Source organism: Coregonus clupeaformis, chromosome 24, assembly GCF_020615455.1.
Source record: "Coregonus clupeaformis isolate EN_2021a chromosome 24, ASM2061545v1, whole genome shotgun sequence".
Classification (NCBI taxonomy): Eukaryota; Metazoa; Chordata; class Actinopteri; order Salmoniformes; family Salmonidae; genus Coregonus; species Coregonus clupeaformis.
Window position 1 is genome coordinate 38,352,695 of NC_059215.1, and position 22,452 is coordinate 38,375,146.

General features: G+C 44.4%; 1 protein-coding gene across 2 annotated transcripts in view; it reads right to left on the reverse strand.

Annotated features, from left to right (window-relative positions):
- Positions 1–2,807: 2,807 nt before the first annotated feature.
- LOC121538177 (nucleolar protein 4-like) overlaps positions 2,808–22,452 on the reverse strand; it is a 177,620-nt gene continuing 157,975 nt past the window's right edge. Inside the window, exons 9-11 of one of the 2 annotated variants that reach the window (XM_041845985.2) lie at positions 6,520–6,639; positions 6,215–6,326; positions 2,808–5,782 (exon numbers count right to left, since the gene is read on the reverse strand). In XM_041845985.2, coding sequence (XP_041701919.1) covers positions 5,559–5,782; positions 6,215–6,326; positions 6,520–6,639 — 456 coding nt within the window. In that variant the 3' untranslated portion in view covers positions 2,808–5,558. Of the gene's footprint in view, positions 5,783–6,121; positions 6,327–6,519; positions 6,640–22,452 lie in introns of both variants that reach the window. The other variant, XM_041845984.2, reaches the window with a different exon arrangement.

Sequence of the window (22,452 nt, forward strand, 5' to 3'; positions counted from 1 at the left end):
GGTTTAATCTATTGCATCATGTACAATTAACACAATATTATTAATGTGAACATATACTATGCAATAACAACAAAAATACCCATTAAAGGTATTTACCAATAATATATATTTTGTAAGAACAAGAACAACCCTTCCCTTATACATCCATGACAAAATACAAAAATACCTCGTTTCTGTTTGATAGCACACTGTTTTATTAGTATATTTAGCTTTGTGATGTACAGCTTGGGAGAAAAAAGTCTAATTTTTAAGTTTGGAAACATTTTACCTTAGCAGTGACATCACACTGAAGAAAGCTTAATTTGAAATCATTGGTTTTTCATTAATCAAAGTGATATGTTAGGTAAAATAACCACCCATGCTGTTTCACATTAAACAAACAGAAATCGTTTTTTTCTTATTTTTTTCAATCTTTAAGTTGCTTTACATATATATTATCAACACTTTTCTAAATAATTAAAATATTTAGCCACATGTACTGGAAAAAAGGTCTCCACTGTTATATATGTAACACAATAAATATAAAAAAAGAATACTTATTTTTGATATAATTTATATGGTATTAAAGAGGGAAATGGGCCCTTCAGTAAGACGTGTTAAAAAAGTGATGTCCTTTTCCTGAGGTTTTTGTCTGCAGTTTAGTTTTTTCTCGCTAAATATACTAATAATCTAGAAAACCCTGCAAAGGGTATGTCAATGGCTTATCATTCACTGTGGAACCAATTCTCATATATTGGTAAAGTAGTCACACCAGAGCTTCAGTTCACTGTGACCCACTGGTTTGTGTGTATCAGGTCAGCTAAGGAGAGGGCATTCCTTCAGCCAAGCACACAGCTCTCCCAACAACCAGTTTCTAAATGTGTGACATTAACCTTATTTAGACACGGTCCCATTTCCCATCAATGTACAAGGTATTAGATTAACAGAGTGGGGAGGAGGAGAGAAATGACGAAATGAAATAAAATGACAAAAATAATTGCAAAAATCTGTACATGTAAACATCACACTTCCACTGAGTCCAAACTCAGGAGGAAAATACAGTTTCACATTGGTATTAGGTACAAATCGAAACTGAGAAAAAGACAATCAGCTTCTGGTACAGTAGGTAAAGCGGAAAACCTAAAACAGAACCAAGGAATCTAAAGCACCACCAAATTATTAAATAAAACAGACTATTATTGGAAAAACCATTTTGATTTGACTGTAGCTGTACACTGCCCTGATAGAAAAATAAAAGTTTTTTTTCTTCTTTTTTTTCTCCTTTATTGTTTTTTATGTCGAGCTATACATCTGACCAAAGCAGATATATTTTTTAAAAGTGTGTGTTCATTCACGGTACCCTGACCAGCACCACACCGCACCTGCACCTGTCCGAGTGGAACCGTCTCTGTTGGGGGCGTCATTTGTAAAGTCAATGAGCTCCAATGTAATCCAATGTCAGCTGGAGCTAAAAACGGTATGATAAGGGAATCACACCTTTCCCACAGCAAAATGCCACTGCTCTTCACTCAAAACACTGCCCCTCCACTGAAGTGCTGACACTACCACATAGCATTCCCAGGGGTAGAGATACATACAGTAGTATGGGAGTTGGTTTCATGAAGGGCATGGTTAAGGCCATAGACTTGGTCTGTGCTTGGTTGGCACATTCTCTGGCATGTCAAGTCTTGTTGGCCCTAAGCAGGAAAATAATCATGGCTCCAATCAACAATGTTTGACACTATTCACAAGGTCAACAATGCTAATCTTAACAGAGGGCACTCCCTCAAGCATTTGGCAGGGTGTAGGTTTTGTGTTGGGCACAGAGGTCTGAGGTCACATCACTAAACGTGATGCTGGTCAGGTTGGTTGTTAAACGTGTTGACATCCTTGTTTGGAATGTACAGTATAGGCATACAGAGTAACTTCACTTGAGATGTTGGTTTTTGTACAAAATATTATTTGAAAAGACCACTTACTTGCACTACAAAATATATATAAAATAAGAACAAAATTAATAATAAAAATAGAAATCAGATAAAAATGTGTATCGACAGTGGGCCACTATGAGTGCTCCACCGCTCTTGAGGAGTCAGAAGTATGAGTAAGAATGCTCTGATTATGGCTAAAATACTTGTCATCTCCAAGACGCACTGTATACAATAGCTGCACACAGAAAAGGAATGGATATCAAACCGTGAGCAAGTTACACCTTTCCAAGATTGTCTTTGCCTATTTTTACAGTATGTTCTCTTAATGTATGTAGCTGTTTGTGAGAAACTACAGAGCAAACCCCAGAGGTGCAAACGGAGGAGGGAGGAGTATTTAGCGAGAGCCTCTTTACTATATAATCTCATCTCTTACCACCTTTGTACAGATACATTTAATTGTCCCTTGGCTATATTACAAATGCATAACTATCACAATCTTCTTCTTCTTCTTCTTCTTCTTCTTCTTCTTCTTCTTCTTCTTCTTCTTCTTCTTCTTCTTCTTCTTCTTCTTCTTCTTCTTCTTCTTCTTCTTCTTCTTCTTCTTCTTCTTCTTAAAACCATATAGCAGATGTTTGTGGCATTTGACGTTACAAAATTCAGCAGTCATTTCTAAAGAGGTGGGATCCATCAATCCATCACTCTGTGTTGACCTGGGGTAATAGGGAAATACATAGGACGACAACACTGGCACTAGCATCCACTCTGTAAGATCATAAACTCTTACAGCACTATGTACAGTTTGGCCACAGTACTGCGTGTACTACTTGTCTGGCAATCCTTTGAAACCTCAAACCTGCAATGGCAAAAGGGCAGTTTTAAGATTGAAGTTAACCCCCCAAAAAAAAAAAAAACCTGTCATACTGTAATTAATCTACTATGTTACTGTACTGATACACTGCTATAGTTGTATGTGCTGAGGTAATTGTAGCCTAAGACCCCCAGGGCAGGAGCAGAGTGAGGAATGGATCCACAGAAATGAGGGCGATACTTATAAGAAAACTAATTTTGAAGCCCTCACAGCCACGTTGCGAGAGAACACAGTGAGGGGTTTCCCCTTGACTGGTCATTTTGCATATTTCTCTTGTGTTTGTGTCGTTTTTACCCACTAAGCAGATCTAATCAAGAGCTTGTCTGCGATAAATAGGACGTCTTGGACTCTATTTTCTACTTTCTATCCAGCCATAATATTTCCATAAATTAAATATTTGTACATCAATGTGTACTCATTATGGAGATCAGATTTGACATTGCACATGTATGCTGGGCGGCTAGATCAAGGTGTTGTTCTGTGGTTCAGAGTGGGTCACCAGTGAGCACAGTGCTCCATTCAATCTCAGGCCACGGAGCTAGCACACCTAAATCAATGGCTTTCATTTACACAAGGGTCCCCCTCAATAGTGGTGGTTGTGATACGTCGTAGGACACACACTATGGGTTCAGGTAGCCTATTTTCTTTAACACTATGCTTTCAAGGGCCAGGAATGTGATGATTATCAACTGCATTGCAATACTCGTCCTCTTTCCTTTAGTAGGACACACCTCACCAGCGCAAGATGGAGCCCTGAACAAGCAGGGCCCCCGTCACAGATTTCTGTTGCTTCAGTGTGCAAAAGGGAGCAAATTACAGTGACACATCAATGAGCCCCTTCTGGCTTGCCTCTTGAAGAAACATTTAGCATTTTTTTCTCTCACACTCATTCTAAAAGGTACAAACCTCCCAGACTTTGACTGCACATTATACAGTAAGATAGGCCCAGAGCACCCTTGTGAGTGGCTGCAAGAGGAGCACACTGATCCCTATACGCCTCCAGAGGTTCAAAGACATGAAGAAAGCAAAAAGGAAAAAGTCACTGTACAAACAACACAGCCCTATGAAAGAACAAAAAGATCAACCAGAGTGCCTAGTAGCAGAGAGAAACAACTGACTGGGATGGCATGTCGTTTTTTAAAAGTTCGATTTTAGTCTCTGTTATCCATTTTGAGTAGTTTTAGCTTTTTTTTGTTTGTGTTGTTGTCTTGAGGTGCTCTGGTTGTGCAGGATGATGGTGTCCTGACTTGAGGTTACACGTCTGTGGCAAAAGTCTGGTACATATAGCAGCAGCGTGGATTAATGGCCATCTCAAAGAGTCAATAGACAAAGACATAAATTATCCCTCCCAGATCCAAGCTGGACTGGCCTCAGGTCAGGGAGGAGAAGGGGGTGGTGGATGTATAGGTCCAGAGGAGGGGGATAGGTTCATGAGAGGAATGCAGAACCAGACACAGAAAGAGACAGGGTATCATCGAGTGATGAGTCGGGACAAACCAAAACCTGGAATTGATGGGGGAGCAACGAGCCACCAGAGGGTTGGAAAACAGGGGGGACTCTATCGTTGGAGAGTTTCATTCTCCCACAGAAAATACTTCCTTGCCCCCAGTCCTTCATTTTACTGATGCTTTTTCATGTTCTCTTCATGGTGTTTCTAGAATCAAATATGGACTGAATATTTACAGTATACAAATAACGGGACAAACAATACTTTTGTAAAATTTGAACTATAGTTACAATATTTATTCTGGAATCTTCTTGAAATGGTTAAGACTTTGCTTCCTGCAGGTCTATGAAAACACTGAACACATCAGGTAGTAACTGGTGAGCGTTGTGTGATGAGCATTGTGTGATGTCGCCACCCAGTAGTAGATCTGAGGTATTTCCATGTGGAATAGATGGCATCTCCATAATGCATAAGTTAAAGTGTTGCTCCCAGGGACATCGAGTTCTTTATTACTCAATGGGGAGGTGAGGTCTGAATCATGGGAAAGTGCTTTAGGACAGAGAGAGTTTATTTACACTGAGCGCAACAAGTTGTCTCTTTCTTTCCAGCCTTCTTCCTTAGCCTCTGTTTATCCAAAAAGTGGTTCAAAATGTCTTCTTATAGTTAAACAAACAAATTCAGATCTCAAATCAAAAGTATTTGTCATCAACAAACATTTTGTTACTACTATTCAGAGAGTCTCGTTTTCATTGTTATTGGGGATGGCGAGCTTGGTGAGGGGATCTGTGATCTGTGTACTGTAGCACATTGAGCTTCCTGGAACACAAAAAGGATCCACTTCTCTTCCTCATACAAGGGGGCGCTGGTCTCTTCTCATCACAGCACAACCCTGCAGTGTTCTCCAGTGCTCCAGTCCCACCACTCTCCCCCACATCACTAGGTAGACTCATTTACGGCTCTCTCCCTGTCATCTCTCTTCTTTCCACAGAGCTGTGGAGGTGAGGGAGAGCTGTTATGATTGGAGGGAGCTTGTTCCTTTACAGGTGGTTCAAGAGAGGGAGAAATGCTGTTCCCAAGTCGTCGCAGACAGTGCTCTTTCTCTCCACGCACTGATGTTAAAACGATTAAAACGGGGGGGTTAGACTATTAGATTAGAGGAATGTAGCACTGTTGCATGCCTCCCTCCTGGAGACGGGGAGAGTGTACAGGTCAGTGGAGGACGAATCACAGACAGATGGATCTGGTGAGTGGGAGAGTGATTGGTTAGGGGTCGTGTGGGAGAGTCGGCGAGAGAGAGGGAGAAGGAGGGAGACGGGGAGGAGGATTTTCCGGCTCAGTTTTGCTGCAGGATCAGGGTCTCCAGCTCGTCGGCCGAGCGGAGCAGGAACGCGGCCGACTCGCGGTAGCCGGCGATGAGCTGCCGCACGGCCGTGATCTCTGTGGGGCTGAGCTGTGCCGAGGCCCCGCCACCTACGCCAACAGCACTCCGCCCGTGACTGTTTGAGCTGGCCGATGAAGAGTTGGACCCCAGGGACTTCATGCTGAGGTCAGTAGGGCCTGGGGAAAGACAACGCACACTCAAATGAAAACACGTACTGGGGGCATTTTACTATAATTGTAACTATTGGAAATCATAAATATGCTTTCTTATCCACTTATCAACTGTAGGAAATATATTTTTTATGAGTTGCACCTGTATTTTTAGAAAATGTTTGCTACGTCCAAATATGGGCAAGAATTGATTTCTCGATACGTTTCAATACGTCTCAGTCTGTTCTAAACTCATCCAGTGATGCTGCTACAGTACGAGCAACATGCTTCAGGTAAGCTAAGGTATGCTGCTACTCTAAACTGCCATTCTCTGGCCAAATAAAGAGGTGAAGCATGCTCTCTCACCGTTGCTCTGAGCAGTGGCGGTTGTCAGTGAGACTGGGTGTTGCATGCTAGCGCCCAGGCCCCCGTAACCACGGTAGCTGTAGTTTAGCCCACCATTGGTGTAGAGCTGGTCCTGGGAGTAGGCCGAGGCGGCCAGGGAGTAGGCAGAGTGGGCCAGGGAGGCCGGCTCGCGAGAACTGGGCTTGTCAAGTGCTATCTGCTCCTCCTGAGGGGAGACGAGATGAGAGAGTTTTTAGTCCCACTTCCATGTATATAATATACTCAAGGTTAAGAACAGACTTTGCCATTGGCTATTAGAAGACATAGACAGTACATCCACCCACCTGAAAAGATACACACACGTACACACACACACCCCGACGTACACACAGACGCACACACACAATCAGAGCACTCACATGTGCTTGGTAGACATCCAGGCGCATCCTCTTGGCAGCCTTGCGTGTCTCACTCTCGCAGGCGGCTGCCAGGATGTTCTCAGCCATGGCTGAGGTGAGGTGAGGTGGTGTGGGTCGTGTCTAGCAGGGGAGAGACAATCAGCACAAATTCATCCCCACGTCAGAGTACCCACATTGACCACAGGGGGCATATTCAACACTAATAATAAGGAAAATGTTCAGTTGCACCTGCTCATTACACAAAGTATTTCCAACTCATCGATTTCAGATAGTATCATTCCTAACCAGATACATGAGCACTGAACAGCACTACATTTTCAACATAATATTTTACCAGGTAAGGAACAAAATGAAAGTATAATATCCTGATCTAAGGTGATACAAAATTCCTTCTATTTCTATGGCAATGGAATGTATTTTTTGTGAAGGTTTGCTCCTATGGGCAAATGGTGCATGAATGAAAATGTACCGTTCAGGCCTTTTACCCCTCAAAATAAAAAATGGTAAGTTCCTTAAGGGGGTGGCTCTCCCAATGCATTAGCAGCTGGGCCTGGTCTGCTTAGTTCATTTACTTTATATGAACCGGAGATAAACTGTGAGTGGGATGTCTCGCTTCCTCTTCTGTCTCTGCTATGGGTACACTCGCAATGGCTGCCAGTCCACCCATTATGCCATTATTGACTTGAATTGGGCACCAGTTCTATTAATTCTATTTCTATGGCCCAGACATTGTTTATACATGGGAGATGGAGCGGGACAGGGCAAATGGCTACTAGAACAGACCAGTCACACACAAGACACAAGAGAGGTAGGGATGAAGATGGCGTCCTCAGAGCATGCGCAGACCAGCTGGCTGGAGTGTTTACGGACATATTCAATCTCTCCCTATCCCAGTCTGCTTTCCCCACTTGCTTCAAGATGTTCACCATTGTTCCTGTACCCAAGAAAGCGAAGGTAACTGAACTAATTGACTATCGCCCCGTAGCACTCACCTCTGTCATCATGAAGTGCTTTGAGAGACTAGTCTCTGGCCCCCTCCCAGTTAGGGGAAGTGACGAGCTCTACAGCAGAGTCTCAGCACTCAATCGCTGGTTGAAAACTGTTTTCTGCCCCTCCCAAAAGATAACATTTGTGGATAATTGGCCCTCTTTCTGGGACTCACCCACAAACAGGATCAAGCCTGACCTGCTGAGGAGTGACGGACTCCATCCTAACTGGAGGGGTGCTCTCCTCTTATCTACCAACATAGATAGGGCTCTAACTCCTCTAGCCCCACAGTGAAATAGGGTGCAGGCCAGGCAGCAGGCTGTTAGCCAACCTGCCAGCTTAGTGGAGTCTGCCAATAGCATAGTCAGTGTAGTCAGCTCAGCCATACCCATTGAGACTGTGTCTGTGCCTCGACCTAGGTTGGGCAAAACTAAACATGGTGGTGTTCACCCTAGCAATCTTATTAGGATAAAGACCTCCTCCATTCCTGCCATTATTGAAAGAGATCGTGATACCTCACATCTCAAAATAGGGTTACTTAATGTTAGATCCCTCACTTCAAAGGCAGTCATAGTCAATGAACTAATCACTGATCATAATCTTGATGTGATTGGCCTGACTGAAACATGGCTTAAGCCTGATGAATTTGCTGTGTTAAATGAGGCCTCACCTCCTGGTTACACTAGTGACCATATTCCCCGTGCATCCCGCAAAGGCGGAGGTGTTGCTAACATTTACGATAGCAAATTTCAATTTACAAAAAAAAAATGACGTTTTCATCTTTCGAGCTTCTAGTCATGAAATCTATGCAGCCTACTCAATCACTTTTTATAGCTACTGTTTACAGGCCTCCTGGGCCATATACAGCGTTCCTCTCTGAGTTTCCTGAATTCCTATCAGACCTTGTAGTCATAGCAGATCATATTCTAATTTTTGGTGATTTTAATATTCACATGGAGAAGTCCACAGACCCACTCCAAAAGTCTTTCGGAGCCATTATCGACTCAGTGGGTTTTGTCCAACATGTCTCTGGACCTACTCACTGCCACAGTCATACTCTGGACCTAGTTTTGTCCCATGGAATAAATGTTGTAGATCTTAATGTTTTTCCACAAAATCCTGGACTATCGGACCACCATTTTATTACGTTTGCAATCGCAACAAATAATCTGCTCAGACCCCAACCAAGGAGCATCAAAAGTCGTGCTATAAATTCTCAGACAACACAAAAATTCATTGATGCCCTTCCAGACTCCTTCTGCCTACCCAAGGACGTCAGAGGACAAAAATCAGTTAACCACTTAACTGAGGAACTCAATTTAACCTTGCGCAATACCCTAGATGCAGTTGCACCCCTAAAAACGAAAAACATTTGTCATAAGAAACTAGCTCCCTGGTATACAGAAAATACCCGAGCTTTGAAGCAAGCTTCCAGGAAATTGGAACGGAAATGGCGCCACACCAAACTGGAAGTCTTCCGACTAGCTTGGAAAGACAGTACCGTGCAGTACCGAAGAGCCCTCACTGCTGCTCGATCATCCTACTTTTCCAAATTAATCGAGGAAAATAAGAACAATCCAAAATTTCTTTTTGATACTGTTGCAAAGCTAACTAAAAAGCAGCATTCCCCAAGAGAGGATGGTTTTCACTTCAGCAGTGATAAATTCATGAACTTCTTTGAGGAAAAGATCATGACCATTAGAAAGCAAATTACGGACTCCTCTTTGAATCTGCGTATTCCTCCAGGGCTTAGCTGTCCTGGATCTGCACAGCTCTGCGAGGGCCTGGGATCGGGAGAGACACTTAAGTGTTTTAGTACTATATCTCTTGACACAATGATGAAAATAATCATGGCCTCTAAACCTTCAAGCTGCATACTGGATCCTATTCCTACTAAACTGCTGAAGGAGCTGCTTCCTGTGCTTGGCCCTCCTATGTTGAACATAATAAACAGCTCTCTATCCACCGGATGTGTACCAAACTCACTAAAAGTGGCAGTGATAAAGCCTCTCTTGAAAAAGCCAAACCTTGACCCGGAAAATATAAAAAACTATCGGCCTATATCGAATCTTCCATTCCTCTCAAAAATTTTAGAAAAAGCTGTTGCGCAGCAACTCACTGCCTTTCTGAAGACAAACAATGTATACGAAATGCTTCAGTCTGGTTTTAGACCCCATCATAGCACTGAGACTGCACTTGTGAAGGTGGTAAATGACCTTTTAATGGCGTCAGACCGAGGCTCTGCATCTGTCCTCGTGCTACTAGACCTTAGTGCTGCCTTTGACACCATCGATCACCACATTCTTTTGGAGAGACTGGAAACCCAAATTGGTCTACACGGACAAGTTCTGGCCTGGTTTAGATCCTACCTGTCGGAAAGATATCAGTTTGTCTCTGTGAATGGTCTGTCCTCCGACAAATCAACTGTACATTTCGGTGTTCCTCAAGGTTCCGTTTTAGGACCACTATTGTTTTCACTATATATTTTACCTCTTGGGGATGTTATTCGAAAACATAATGTTAACTTTCACTGCTATGCGGATGACACACAGCTGTACATTTCAATGAAGCATGGTGAAGCCCCAAAATTGCCCTCGCTAGAAGCCTGTGTTTCAGACATAAGGAAGTGGATGGCTGAAAACTTTTTACTTTTAAACTCGGACAAAACAGAGATGCTTGTACTAGGTCCCAAGAAACAAAGAGATCTTCTGTTAAATCTGACAATTCATCTTGATGGTTGTAAAGTCGTCTCAAATAAAACTGTGAAGGACCTAGGCGTTACTCTTGACCCTGATCTCTCTTTTGGCGAACATATCAAGACTGTTTCAAGGACAGCTTTTTTCCATCTACGTAACATTGCAAAAATCAGAAATTTTCTGTCCAAAAATGATGCAGAAAAAATTAATCCATGCATTTGTTACTTCTAGATTAGACTACTGCAATGCTCTATTTTCCGGCTACCCGGATAAAGCACTAAATAAACTTCAGTTAGTGCTAAATACGGCTGCTAGAATCCTGACTAGAACCAAGAAATTTGATCATATTACTCCAGTGCTAGCTTCCCTACACTGGCTTCCTGTTAAGGCAAGGGCTGATTTCAAGGTTTTACTGTTAACCTATAAAGCGTTACATGGGCTTGCTCCTACCTATCTTTCCGAGTTGGTCCTGCCGTACATACCAATACGTACGCTACGGTCACAAGACGCAGGCCTCCTAATTGTCCCTAGAATTTCTAAGCAAACAGCGGGAGGCAGGGCTTTCTCCTATAGATCTCCATTTTTATGGAACAGTCTGCCTACCCATGTGAGAGACGCAGACTCGGTCTCAACCTTTAAGTCTTTACTGAAGACTTATCTCTTCAGTAGGTCATATGATTGAGTGTAGTCTGGCCCAGGAGCGTGAAGGTGAACGGAAAGGCTGGAGCAACGAACAGCCCTTGCTGTCTCTGCCGGGCCGGTTCCCCTCTCCACTGGGGTTCTCTGCCTCTAACCCTGTTGCAGGGGGCTGAGTCACTGGCTTGCTGGTGCTCTTTCATGCCGTCCCTGGGAGGGGTGCGTCACTTGAGTGGGTTGAGTTACTGACGTGATCTTCCTGTCTGGGTTGGCGCCCCCCCTTGGTTTGTGCTGTGGTGGAGACCTCTGTGGGCTATACTCGGCCTTGTCTCAGGATTGTAAGTTGGTGGTTGGGGATATCCCTCTAGTGGTGCGGGGGCTGTGCTTTGGCGGAGTGGGTGGGGTTATATCCTTCCTGTTTGGCCCTGTCCGGGGTTTCTTCGGATGGGGCCACAGTGTCTCCGGACCGCTCCTGTCTCAGCCTCCAGTATTTATGCTGCAGTAGTTTATGTGTCGGGGGGCTGGGGTTAGTTGGTTATACCTGGAGTACTTCTCCTGTCTTATCCAGTGTCCTGTGTGAATTTAAGTATGCTCTCTCTAATTCTCTCGTTCTCTCTTTCTCTCTGAGAACCTGAGCCCTAGGACCATACGTCAGGACTACCGGGCATGATGACACCTTGCTGTCCCCAGTCCGCCTGGCCTTGCTGCTATTCCAGTTTCAACTGTTCTGCCTGCGGCTACGAAACCCCTACCTGTCCCAGACCTGCTGTTTTCAACTCTAAATGATCGGCTATGAAAAGCCAACTGAGAGACCTGAGCCCTAGGACCATACGTCGGGACTACCGGCCATGGTGACTCCTTGCTGTCCCCAGTCCGCCTGGCCTTGCTGCTATTCCAGTTTAAACTGTTCTGCCTGCGGTTATGGAACCCCTACCTGTCCCAGACCTGCTGTTTTAAACTCTAATGATCGGCTATGAAAAGCCAACTGAGATTTATTCCTGATTATTATTTGACCATGCTTGTCACTTATGAACATTTTTGAACATCTTGGCATGGTTCTGTTATAATCTCCACCCGGCACAGCCAGAAGAGGACTGGCCACCCCTCATAGCCTGGTTCCTCTCTAGGTTTCTTCCTAGGTTTTGCCTTTCTAGGGAGTTTTTCCTAGCCACCGTGCTTCTACACCTGCATTACTAGCTGTTTGGGGTTTTAGGCTGGGTTTCTGTACAGCACTTCGAGATATTAGCTGATGTAAGAAGGGCTATATAAAATAAAATTGATTGATTGATTGATAGTTAAGGATCATACCACCACCACCTTACCTGTCACCCTAGACCCACTTCAATTTGCTTACCGCCCCAATAGATCCACAGACGATGCAATTGCCATCACACTGCACACTGCCCTATCCCATCTGGACAAGAGAAATACCTATGTAAGAATGCTGTTCATTGACTACAGCTCAGCCTTCAACACCATAGTACCCGCCAAGCTCATTATTAAGCTCGGGGCCCAGGGTCTGAACCCCTCCCTGTGCAACTGGGTCCTGGACTTTCTGATGGGCCGCACCCCAGGTGGTGAAGGTAGGCAACAACACCTCCACTATGCTGATCATCAACACAGGGGCCCCACAAGGGATGGTGCTCAGCCCCCTCCTGTACTCCCTGTTCACCAATGACTCCGTGGCCACGCACGCCTCCAACTCAATCATCAAGTTTGCAGACGACACAACAGTGGTAGGCCTGATTACCAACAACGACTAGACAGCCTACAGGAAGGAGATGAGGGCCCTGGCAGAGTGGTGCCAGGAAAATAACCTCTCAACAAAACGAAGGAGCTGATTGTGGATTTAAGGAGACAGCAGATGGAGCATGCCCCCATCCACATCAACGGGGCCACAGTAGAGAAGGTGAAAAGCTTTAAGTTCCTCGGCGTACACATCATTGACAATCTGAAATTGCAACCCACACAGACAGGAGGTTGAAGAAATTCCGCTTGGCCCCTAAAAATCTTTTTACAACTGCAACGTCCGCAACCGCAGGGCTCTCCAGAGGGTGGTGCGGTCTGCCCAACGCATCACCGGGGGCACACTGCCTGCCCTCCAGGACATCTACAGCACCCGGTGTCACAGGAAGGCCAAGAAAATCATCAAGGACCTCAGCCACCCGAGCCACGGCCTGTTCACCCCGCTATCATCCAGAAGGCAAGGTCAGTACAGGTGCATCAAAGCTGGGACCGAGAGACTGAAAATCAGCTTCTATCTCAAGGCCATCACTGTTAAATAGCCATCATTAGCCAGCCTCCACCCAGTACCCTGCCCTGGCTACCATCCAGTTACTCAACCCTGCACCTTAGAGGCTGCTGCCCTGTGTACATAGACAAGGAAACACTGGTCACTTTAATACTGATTATATACCCATTTTATATGTATATACTGTATTCTATTCAAGGCCATCCTATTCAACTATTGCTGTACATATGCTATTCTATCCTACGTATTCTTCAGATATACTACATACAGTGAGGGAAAAAAGTATTTGATCCCCTGCTGATTTTGTAAGTTTGCCCACTGACAAAGACATAATCAGTCTATAATTTTAATGGTAGGTTTATTTGAACAGTGAGAGACAGAATAACAACAAAAAAATCCAGAAAAAACGCATGTCAAAAATGTTATCAATTGATTTGCATTTTAATGAGGGAAATAAGTATTTGACCCCTCTGCAAAACATGACTTAGTACTTGGTGGCAAAACCCTTGTTGGCAATCACAGAGGTCAGACGTTTCTTGTAGTTGGCCACCAGGTTTGCACACATCTCAGGAGGGATTTTGTTCCACTCCTCTTTGCAGATCTTCTCCAAGTTATTAAGGTTTTGAGGCTGACGTTTGGCAACTCGAACCTTCAGCTCCCTCCACAGATTTTCTATGGGATTAAGGTCTGGAGACTGGCTAGGCCACTCCAGGACCTTAATGTGCTTCTTCTTGAGCCACTCCTTTGTTGCCTTGGCCGTGTGTTTTGGGTCATTGTCATGCTGGAATACCCATCCACGACCCATTTTCAATGCCCTGGCTGAGGGAAGGAGGTTCTCACCCAAGATTTGACGGTACATGGCCCCGTCCATCGTCCCTTTGATGCGGTGAAGTTGTCCTGTCCCCTTAGCAGAAAAAACACCCCCAAAGCATCATGTTTCCACCTCCATGTTTGACGGTGGGGATGGTGTTCTTGGGGTCATAGGCAGCATTCCTCCTCCTCCAAACACGGCGAGTTGAGTTGATGCCAAAGAGCTCGATTTTGGTCTCATCTGACCACAACACTTTCACCCAGTTCTCCTCTGAATCATTCAGATGTTCATTGGCAAACTTCAGACGGCCCTGTATATGTGCTTTCTTGAGCAGGGGGACCTTGCGGGCGCTGCAGGATTTCAGTCCTTCACGGCGTAGTGTGTTACCAATTGTTTTCTTGGTGACTATGGTCCCAGCTGCCTTGAGATCATTGACAAGATCCTCCCGTGTAGTTCTGGGCTGATTCCTCACCGTTCTCATGATCATTGCAACTCCACGAGGTGAGATCTTGCATGGAGCCCCAGGCCGAGGGAGATTGACAGTGCTTTTGTGTTTCTTCCATTTGCGAATAATCGCACCAACTGTTGTCACCTTCTCACCAAGCTGCTTGGCGATGGTCTTGTAGCCCATTCCAGCCTTGTGTAGGTCTACAATCTTGTCCCTGACATCCTTGGAGAGCTCTTTGGTCTTGGCCATGGTGGAGAGTTTGGAATTTGATTGATTGATTGCTTCTGTGGACAGGTGTCTTTTATACAGGTAACAAACTGAGATTAGGAGCACTCCCTTTAAGAGTGTGCTCCTAATCTCAGCTCGTTACCTGTATAAAAGACACCTGGGAGCCAGAAATCTTTCTGATTGAGAGGGGGTCAAATACTTATTTCCCTCATTAAAATGCAAATCAATTTATAACATTTTTATATTTATGTTAAAACATGCGTTTTTCTGGATTATTTTGTTGTTATTCTGTCTCTCACTGTTCAAATAAACCTACCATTAAAATTATAGACTGATCATTTCTTTGTCAGTGGGCAAACGTACAAAATCAGCAGGGGATCAAATACTTGTTTCCCTCACTGTCCATAATGTCTATACATCATATATACATATATACAGTATATATAAAGTTGAAGTCGGAAGTTTACATACACTTAGGTTGGAGTCATTAAAACTAGTTTTTCAACCACTCCACACATTTCTTGTTAACAAACTATAGTTTTGGCAAGTCGGTTAGGATATCTACTTTGTGCATGACACAAGTCATTTTTCCAACAATTGTTTACAGACAGATTATTTCACTTATAATTCACTGTGTCACAATTCCAGTGGGTCAGAAGTTTACATACACTAAGTTGACTGTGCCTTTAAACAGCTTGGAAAATTCCAGAAAATGATGTCATGGCTTTAGAAGCTAATTGACATCATTTGAGTCAATTGGAGGTGTACCTGTGGATGTATTTCAAGGCCTACCTTCAAACTCAGTGCCTCTTTGCTTGACATCATGGGAAAATCAAAAGAAATCAACCAAAAAATTGTAGACCTCCACAAGTCTGGTTCATCCTTGGGAGCAATTTCCAAACGCCTGAAGGTACCACGTTCATCTCTACAAACAATAGTATGCAAGTATAAACACCATGGGTCAACGCAGCCATCAAACCGCTCAGGAAGGAGACGCGTTCTGTCTGCTAGAGATGAACGTACTTTGGTGCGAAAAGTGCAAATCAATCCCAGAACAACAGCAAAGGACCTTGTGAAGATGCTGGAGAAAACAGGTACAAAAGTATCTATATCCACTGTAAAACGAGTCCTATATCGACATAACCTGAAAGGCCACTCAGCAAGGAAGAAGCCACTGCTCCAAAACAGCCATAAAAAAGCCAGACTAAGGTTTGCAACTGCACATGGGGACAAAGATCGTACTTTTTGGAGAAATGCCTTCTGGTCTGATGAAACAAAAATAGAACTGTTTGGCCATAATGACCAAAGTTATGTTTGGAGGAAAAAGGGGGTCGCTTGCAAGCCATAGAACACCATCCCAACCATGAAGCACAGGGGTGGCAGCATCATGCTGTGGGGGTGCTTTGCTGCAGGAGGGAATGGTGCACTTCACAAAATAGATGGCATCATGAGGAAGGAAAATTATCTGGATATATTGAAGCAACATCTCAAGACATCAGTCAAGAAGTTACAACTTGGTCTCAAATGGGTCTTCCAAATGGACAATGACCCCAGGCATACTTCCAAAGTTGTGGCAAAATGGCTTAAGGACAACAAAGTCAAGTTATTGGAGTGGCCATCACAAAGCCCTGACGTCAATCCTATAGAACATGTGTGGGCAGAACTGAAAAAGCGTGTGCGAGCAAGGAGGCCTACAAACCTGACTCAGTTACACCAGCTCTGTCAGGAGGAATGGGCCAAAATTCACCCAACTTATTGTGGGAAGCTTGTGGAAGGCTACATGAAACGTTTGACCCAAGTTAAACAATTTAAAGGCAATGCTACCAAATACTAATTGAGTGTATGTAAACTTCTGACCCACTGGGAATGTGATGAAAGAAATAAAAGCTGAAATAAATCATTCTCTCTACTATTATTCTGACATTTCACATTCTTAAAATGAAGTGGTGATCCTAACTGACCTAAGACAGGGACTTTTTACTAGGATTAATGTAAAGAATTGTGAAAAACAGAGTTTAAATGTATTTGGCTAAGGTGTATGTAAACTTCCGACTTCAACTGTATAAATACTGAACAAAAATATAAACGCAACGTGTAAAGTGTTGGTCCCATTTTTCATGAGCTGAAATAAAAGATCCCAGAAAATGTCCATATGCACAAATAGCTTATTTCTCTTAAATGTAGTGCACAAATTTGTTTACATCCCTGTTAGTGAGCATTTCTCATTTGCCAAGATAATCCATCCAACTGACAGGTGTGGAATATCAAGAAGCTGATTAAACAGCATGATCATTACACAGGTGCACCTTGTGCTAGGGACAATAAAAGGCCATTCTAAAATGTGCAGTTTTGTCACACAACACAATGCCACAGATGTCTCAAGTTTTGAGGGAGCGTGCAATTGGCAACGAACACAATTGCATTTTATCGATGGCAATTTGAATGCACAGAGATACCGTGACGAGATCTTGAGGCCCATTGTCGTGCCATTCTTTGCCGCCATCACCTCATATTTCAGCATGATAATGCACAGCCCCATGTCGCAAGGATCTGTACACAATTGCTGAAAGCTGAAAATGTCCCAGTTCTTCCATGGCCTGCATACTCACCAGACATGTCACCCATTGGCATGTTTGGGATGTTCTGGATCGACCTGTACGACAGCGTGTTCCCGTTCCCGCCAATATCCAGCAACTTCGCACAGCCATTGAAGAGGAGTGGGACAACATTCCACAGGCCACAATCAACAGCCTGATCAACTCTTTATGCGAAGGAGATGTGTCACGCTACATGAGGCAAATGGTGGTCACACCAGATACTGACTGGTTTTCTGATCCACGCACCTACCCTTTTTTTCAAGGTACACATGACCAAAAGTATGTGGATACCTGTTGGTCGAACATCTCATTCCAAAATCATTGGCATTAATATGGAGTTGGTCCCCCCTTTGCTGCTATAACAGCCTCCACTCTTCTGGGAAGGCTTTCCACTAGATGTTGAAACGTTGCTGCGAGGACTTGCTTCCATTCAGTGAGCTCGACAAACCATTTCTGTATGGACCTCGCTTTGTGCACGGGGGCATTTTCATGCTGAAACAGGAAAGGGCCTTCCCCAAACTGTTTCCACAAAGTCTTGAAGCACAGAATGTCATTGTATGCTGTAGCATTAAGATTTCCCACTGGAACTAAGGGGCCTAGCCCAAACCATGAAAATCAGCCCCAGACCATTATTCCTCCTCCACCAAACTTTACAGTTGGCACTATGCATTGGGGCAGGTAGCGTTCTCCTGGCAACCGCCAAACCCAGATTTGTCCGTTGGACTGCCAGATGGTGAAGCATGATTCATCACTCAAGAGAGCGCGTTTCCACTGCTCCAGAGACCAATGGCAGCGAGCTTTTCACCACTCCAGCCGACGCTTGGCATTGCACATGGTCATCTTAGGCTTGTGTGCGGCTGCTTGGCCATGGAAATCCATTTCATTAAGTTTTCGACGAACAGTTCTTGTGCTGACGTTGTTTCCAGAGGCAGTTTGGAACTCGGTAGTGAGTGTTGCAACCGATGACAGATGATTTCTTTACGCACTACGCGCTTCAGCACTCGGCGGTCCCGTTCTGTGAGCTTGTGTGGCCTACCACTTGGTGGCTATGCCGTTGTTGCTCCTAGACGTTTCCACTTCACAATAACAGCACTTACAGTTGACCGGGGCAGCTCTAGCAGGGCAGATATTTGACGAACTGACTTGTTGGAAAGGTGGCATCCTATGACGGCGCCACGTTGAAAGTCACTGAGCTCTTCAGTAAGGCCATTCTACTGACAATGTTTGTCTATGGAGATTGAATGGCCGTGTGCTCGATTTTGTACACCTGTCAGCAACGGGAGTAGCTGAAATAGCCGAATCCACTCATTTGAAGGGGTGTCCACATACTTTTGTATAAATAGTGTATCTGTGACCAACAGATGCATATCTGTATTCCCAGTCATGTAAAATCCATAGATTAGGGCCTAATGAATGTATTTCAATTGACTGACTTCCTGAACTGTAACTCAGTCAAATTAAATTGTTGCATGTTGTGTTTATATTTTTGTTCAGTATACTTATACTCCGGACTCCGACATTGCTCGTCCTAATATTTCTATATTTCTTAATTCCATTCTTTGACTTTTAGATTTGTGTTACGGATACAGGTATCCTGTGTTTTTGTGTGTTTCTACTCTTTCTGCCCTAATCACAGGTGTCCTGTATGTTCCTGATTGGTGGTCGTTGAGGTGTCTGCTGATTGGACCAATCAGTGAACATTCCTGTGAATAGCACCACCTGTTACTCGTTTGTTGAATCACACAGCCCATTGTATAAAACCAGACTTGTGTTTGTTGCAAGAGAGAGAGACTTTTTGCCATATGTGAGTATGGACACGGTGGTGTCCTGTGTGTTGTGTATGCACTAAATTGCTGATTACCCTGTTTAGTAGCTTTGTGTGTTTTTTGGGAAAAGGGGAGTTTAAGCTAGTTGCCCTTGGGCGTACATTACCCGTAGGAAGAAATCTGTCTATAAACACCAGTTAGACCTGAGCGGACCACCCACTGTATTTTTGTATGGTAGCAGTAGCCTAGCGGTTCTTTAGGCAGGCTAGATCAGTTTAGGGGTTTTACACTATTGTTTCATTTCTTGGGTCCTGCTCAGCCCTTTTTCCCAAACCTTTACCGTGTGTTTAGTAATAAACCATTTAAGTTTGACGGTAGCTCATGGTTGTTGTGTCATTTTTGGTTCTCGCTGTTCCAGGTCACACTTATAATTTGCATAATTTATGTTACGGGTCTCATGTCCATCCACCCTAGACGTTTAGAGCCACGGGGTTCGTAACATAAAGTGGGGGGCTCGTCTGGGATCTATCCCATGCTACTCGTGCAAATTAGTAAGTGTCTGGTTCAGTGTTGAGCTTAGCAGCTGTAACTACCTGTTTTTTTTTGTGTGTGTTCAGTAGTCGACGGCTCGTGTAGTTAGTAGGATGGCTACTTTTGATTTGGAAGCATTTTTGGAAAACCCTACGTGGGAGATTTTTGAGAATTGTCGTAGAGTGGATCTACAGGCTTTGGCTGACCACTTTTCTGTACCCATACCGAGGGGTATAGTGAAAGCAGAAGTTAGGGAAGTAGTGCTAGCGATATTGTTAAACGAGCGAGTGCTTGAGTTACCGCCGCCTGAGTCTGCTGCTCCTGTAGGGGATGTGGTTGATGTTTCTGTAAGCCCATCAGTGTCTGAGGACGAGGCTAAGGCTCCAGCCACATTGCCCCGTTATGACCCACTCTCCCACTGACTGACAGTGATGCCAGGATCGATGTCCGCTCGACGCGGCTCCAAATGGAGGCGGAAGAGCGGGCACAAATCAGGCAAGACAAGCTGGAGATGCGTAAAATGGAGCTAGAGGCAGAACAGGAGACGCGTAAGATAGAACAGGAGACGCGTAAGATGGAACTGGAGACGCGTAGGCTTGATCAAGAACTGGAGACGCGTAGGCTTGATCAAGAACTGGAGACGCGTAGGCTTGATCAAGAACTGGCGATGCGTAAAATGGAACTAGAGGCAGAAACAGCGAGGTTAGTCTCTGCTAATACTATGCCTGCTAGTGAGCCATCCTCACCAGCTGTGTCATCTGCTACGTTTGATATTAGTAGGCAGATCACCTTGGTACCTGTGTTCAGGGAGTCAGAGGTTGATTCCTATTTCAGTGTTTTTGAACGTATAGCGGTAGCATTGAAATGGCCCGACGAGGTATGGTGCCTATTACTTCAGTGTAAGCTAACAGGTAAAGCCCAAGAGGTTCTGGCAGCGCTACCTCTTGAAGACAGTTTGAATTATGAGGTGGTCAAAGCTACTGTTCTTCGTGCCTATGAGCTTGTTCCTGAGGCATATCGACAGAGATTTAGGTCTCATAAAAGTCTCCTACTCAGACTTATGTGGAGTTTGCTAGAGACAAAGGAAATCTGTTTGACAAATGGCACAGTGCTAGTAAGGTAACTGATTTTAACTCTCTACGGGAGTTAATCTTGTTAGAAGAGTTTAAAAATTGTTTACCGGGACGCATTGTAGTTTATCTGAACGAACAGAAAGTATCCTCACTGTCGGAAGCGTCTGTATTGGCAGACGAGTTTGTGTTGACGCATAAGAGCGTGTTTTCGGCTCGTACGGAGAGCAGGGCTGCGGAGTTGCTAACTTCTAGTCCTAGTCGACCAGCAGTACATCCAGCACGCCCAAAAGATGTGCGTCACTGTTTCTATTGTCATAAGGTGGGACATATAGTTAATGATTGCTTTCTGCTAAAAACGCAAACCGGGGATGCCTCAGCACGCCAGGCCGCCAACGGGTGTTGGGCTGATTCAGTGCGGTTGTAAGGCCGGAATCAAGACAGAAGCCTCATAGTGAATGTGGTTTGAAAGTCCCTGTCCCAGATCACAGTTATGAACCGTTCATTTTTGAGGGGTTTGTTTCTATATCAGATGATGAAGCGTCTCAGCGTCCAGTTAGAATCCTCAGAGATACTGGTGCGGCGCAGTCGTTCATACTAGCTGATGTGTTGCCCTTGTCTAATAATACATATTGTGGTTCCAGTGTGTTAGTACAAGGAATTGAAATGGGTTTCGTCCCAGTGCCATTGCACTTTGTGAACGTACACTCTGAGTTAGTCAGTGGATTGTTCAGAGTTGGCGTACGTCCGATGTTGCCAGTAAAAAGGGGTGACCTTTATAATGGGCAACGATATTGCCGGAGGAAAGGTAATACCCATATTGGAGGTATTGGATAAAAGTGACCAGTCTCTCTCCGAGGAGCTGGCACAGGGTTATCCAGATGTGTTCCCCGCTTGTGCTGTCACACGTGCTCAAGCACGACAAGTGGGTGAAGTGGTAGATTTGTCAGACACGATTCTATTCAGAGAGTGTGACCCAGAGGATAGTTCGGGTGCTACCTCTGGTAAGCTGGTGCAGTCTGACCAACAGCCCAGAGAAAGGAAGAAGGATGTGGAACTTGTTGCTGAAGCAATACAGTTACCAGTTACTCGTGAGCAGCTGATCGCTAACCAACAGGTTGACATTAGCCTGGCTAAATGTTTTTCTAGTGTTGTCTCAGAGGACGAGCTAAAGAAGAAAAACATGGCATACTTCATTGATGGTAATCTCCTCATGCGTAAATGGACATCCCATGTTGACGCTGGCGGAGATTGGAATGCTGTTTACCAAATAGTGATTCCTACAGCCTTTCGACAAAATGTTTTATCCCTCGCTCATGATCACCAGTGGTCCGGACATCTGGGAGTCACCAAGACTTATGATCGAGTTTTGCGACATTTCTTTTGGCCTGGCTTAAAACAAGATGTGGCTCAGTTCTGTCGGACTTGCCACACCTGTCAAGTAGTTGGGAAACCGAACCAGGTTATTTCCCCCGCGCCTCTTTGTCCCATACCGGCCATAGGTGAACCATTCGAACATGTGATGGTTGATTGTGTTGGACCATTACCAAAACAAAATCTGGTAACCAGTTTATGTTGACAATTATGTGTGTGGCCACCAGGTACCCAGAGGCCATTCCTCTACGAAGGATTACTGCTCCAGTGGTGAGTAAAGCGTTGATCAAATTCTTCTCAACTTTTGGATTACCTAGGGTGATACAAACTGATCAGGGTACGAATTTCCTTTCTAAACTTTTCAAACAAGTGTTAAAATCCTTGTCAGTTACACACCGTGTGTCAAGCGCATATCACCCAGAGTCTCAGGGTGCGCTTGAACGTTGGCATCAGACCCTGAAGTCTATGCTCCGTAAATATTGCTTGGAATCTGAGAAAGATTGGGATGAGGGAGTTCCTCTAGTATTGTTTGCTGTCC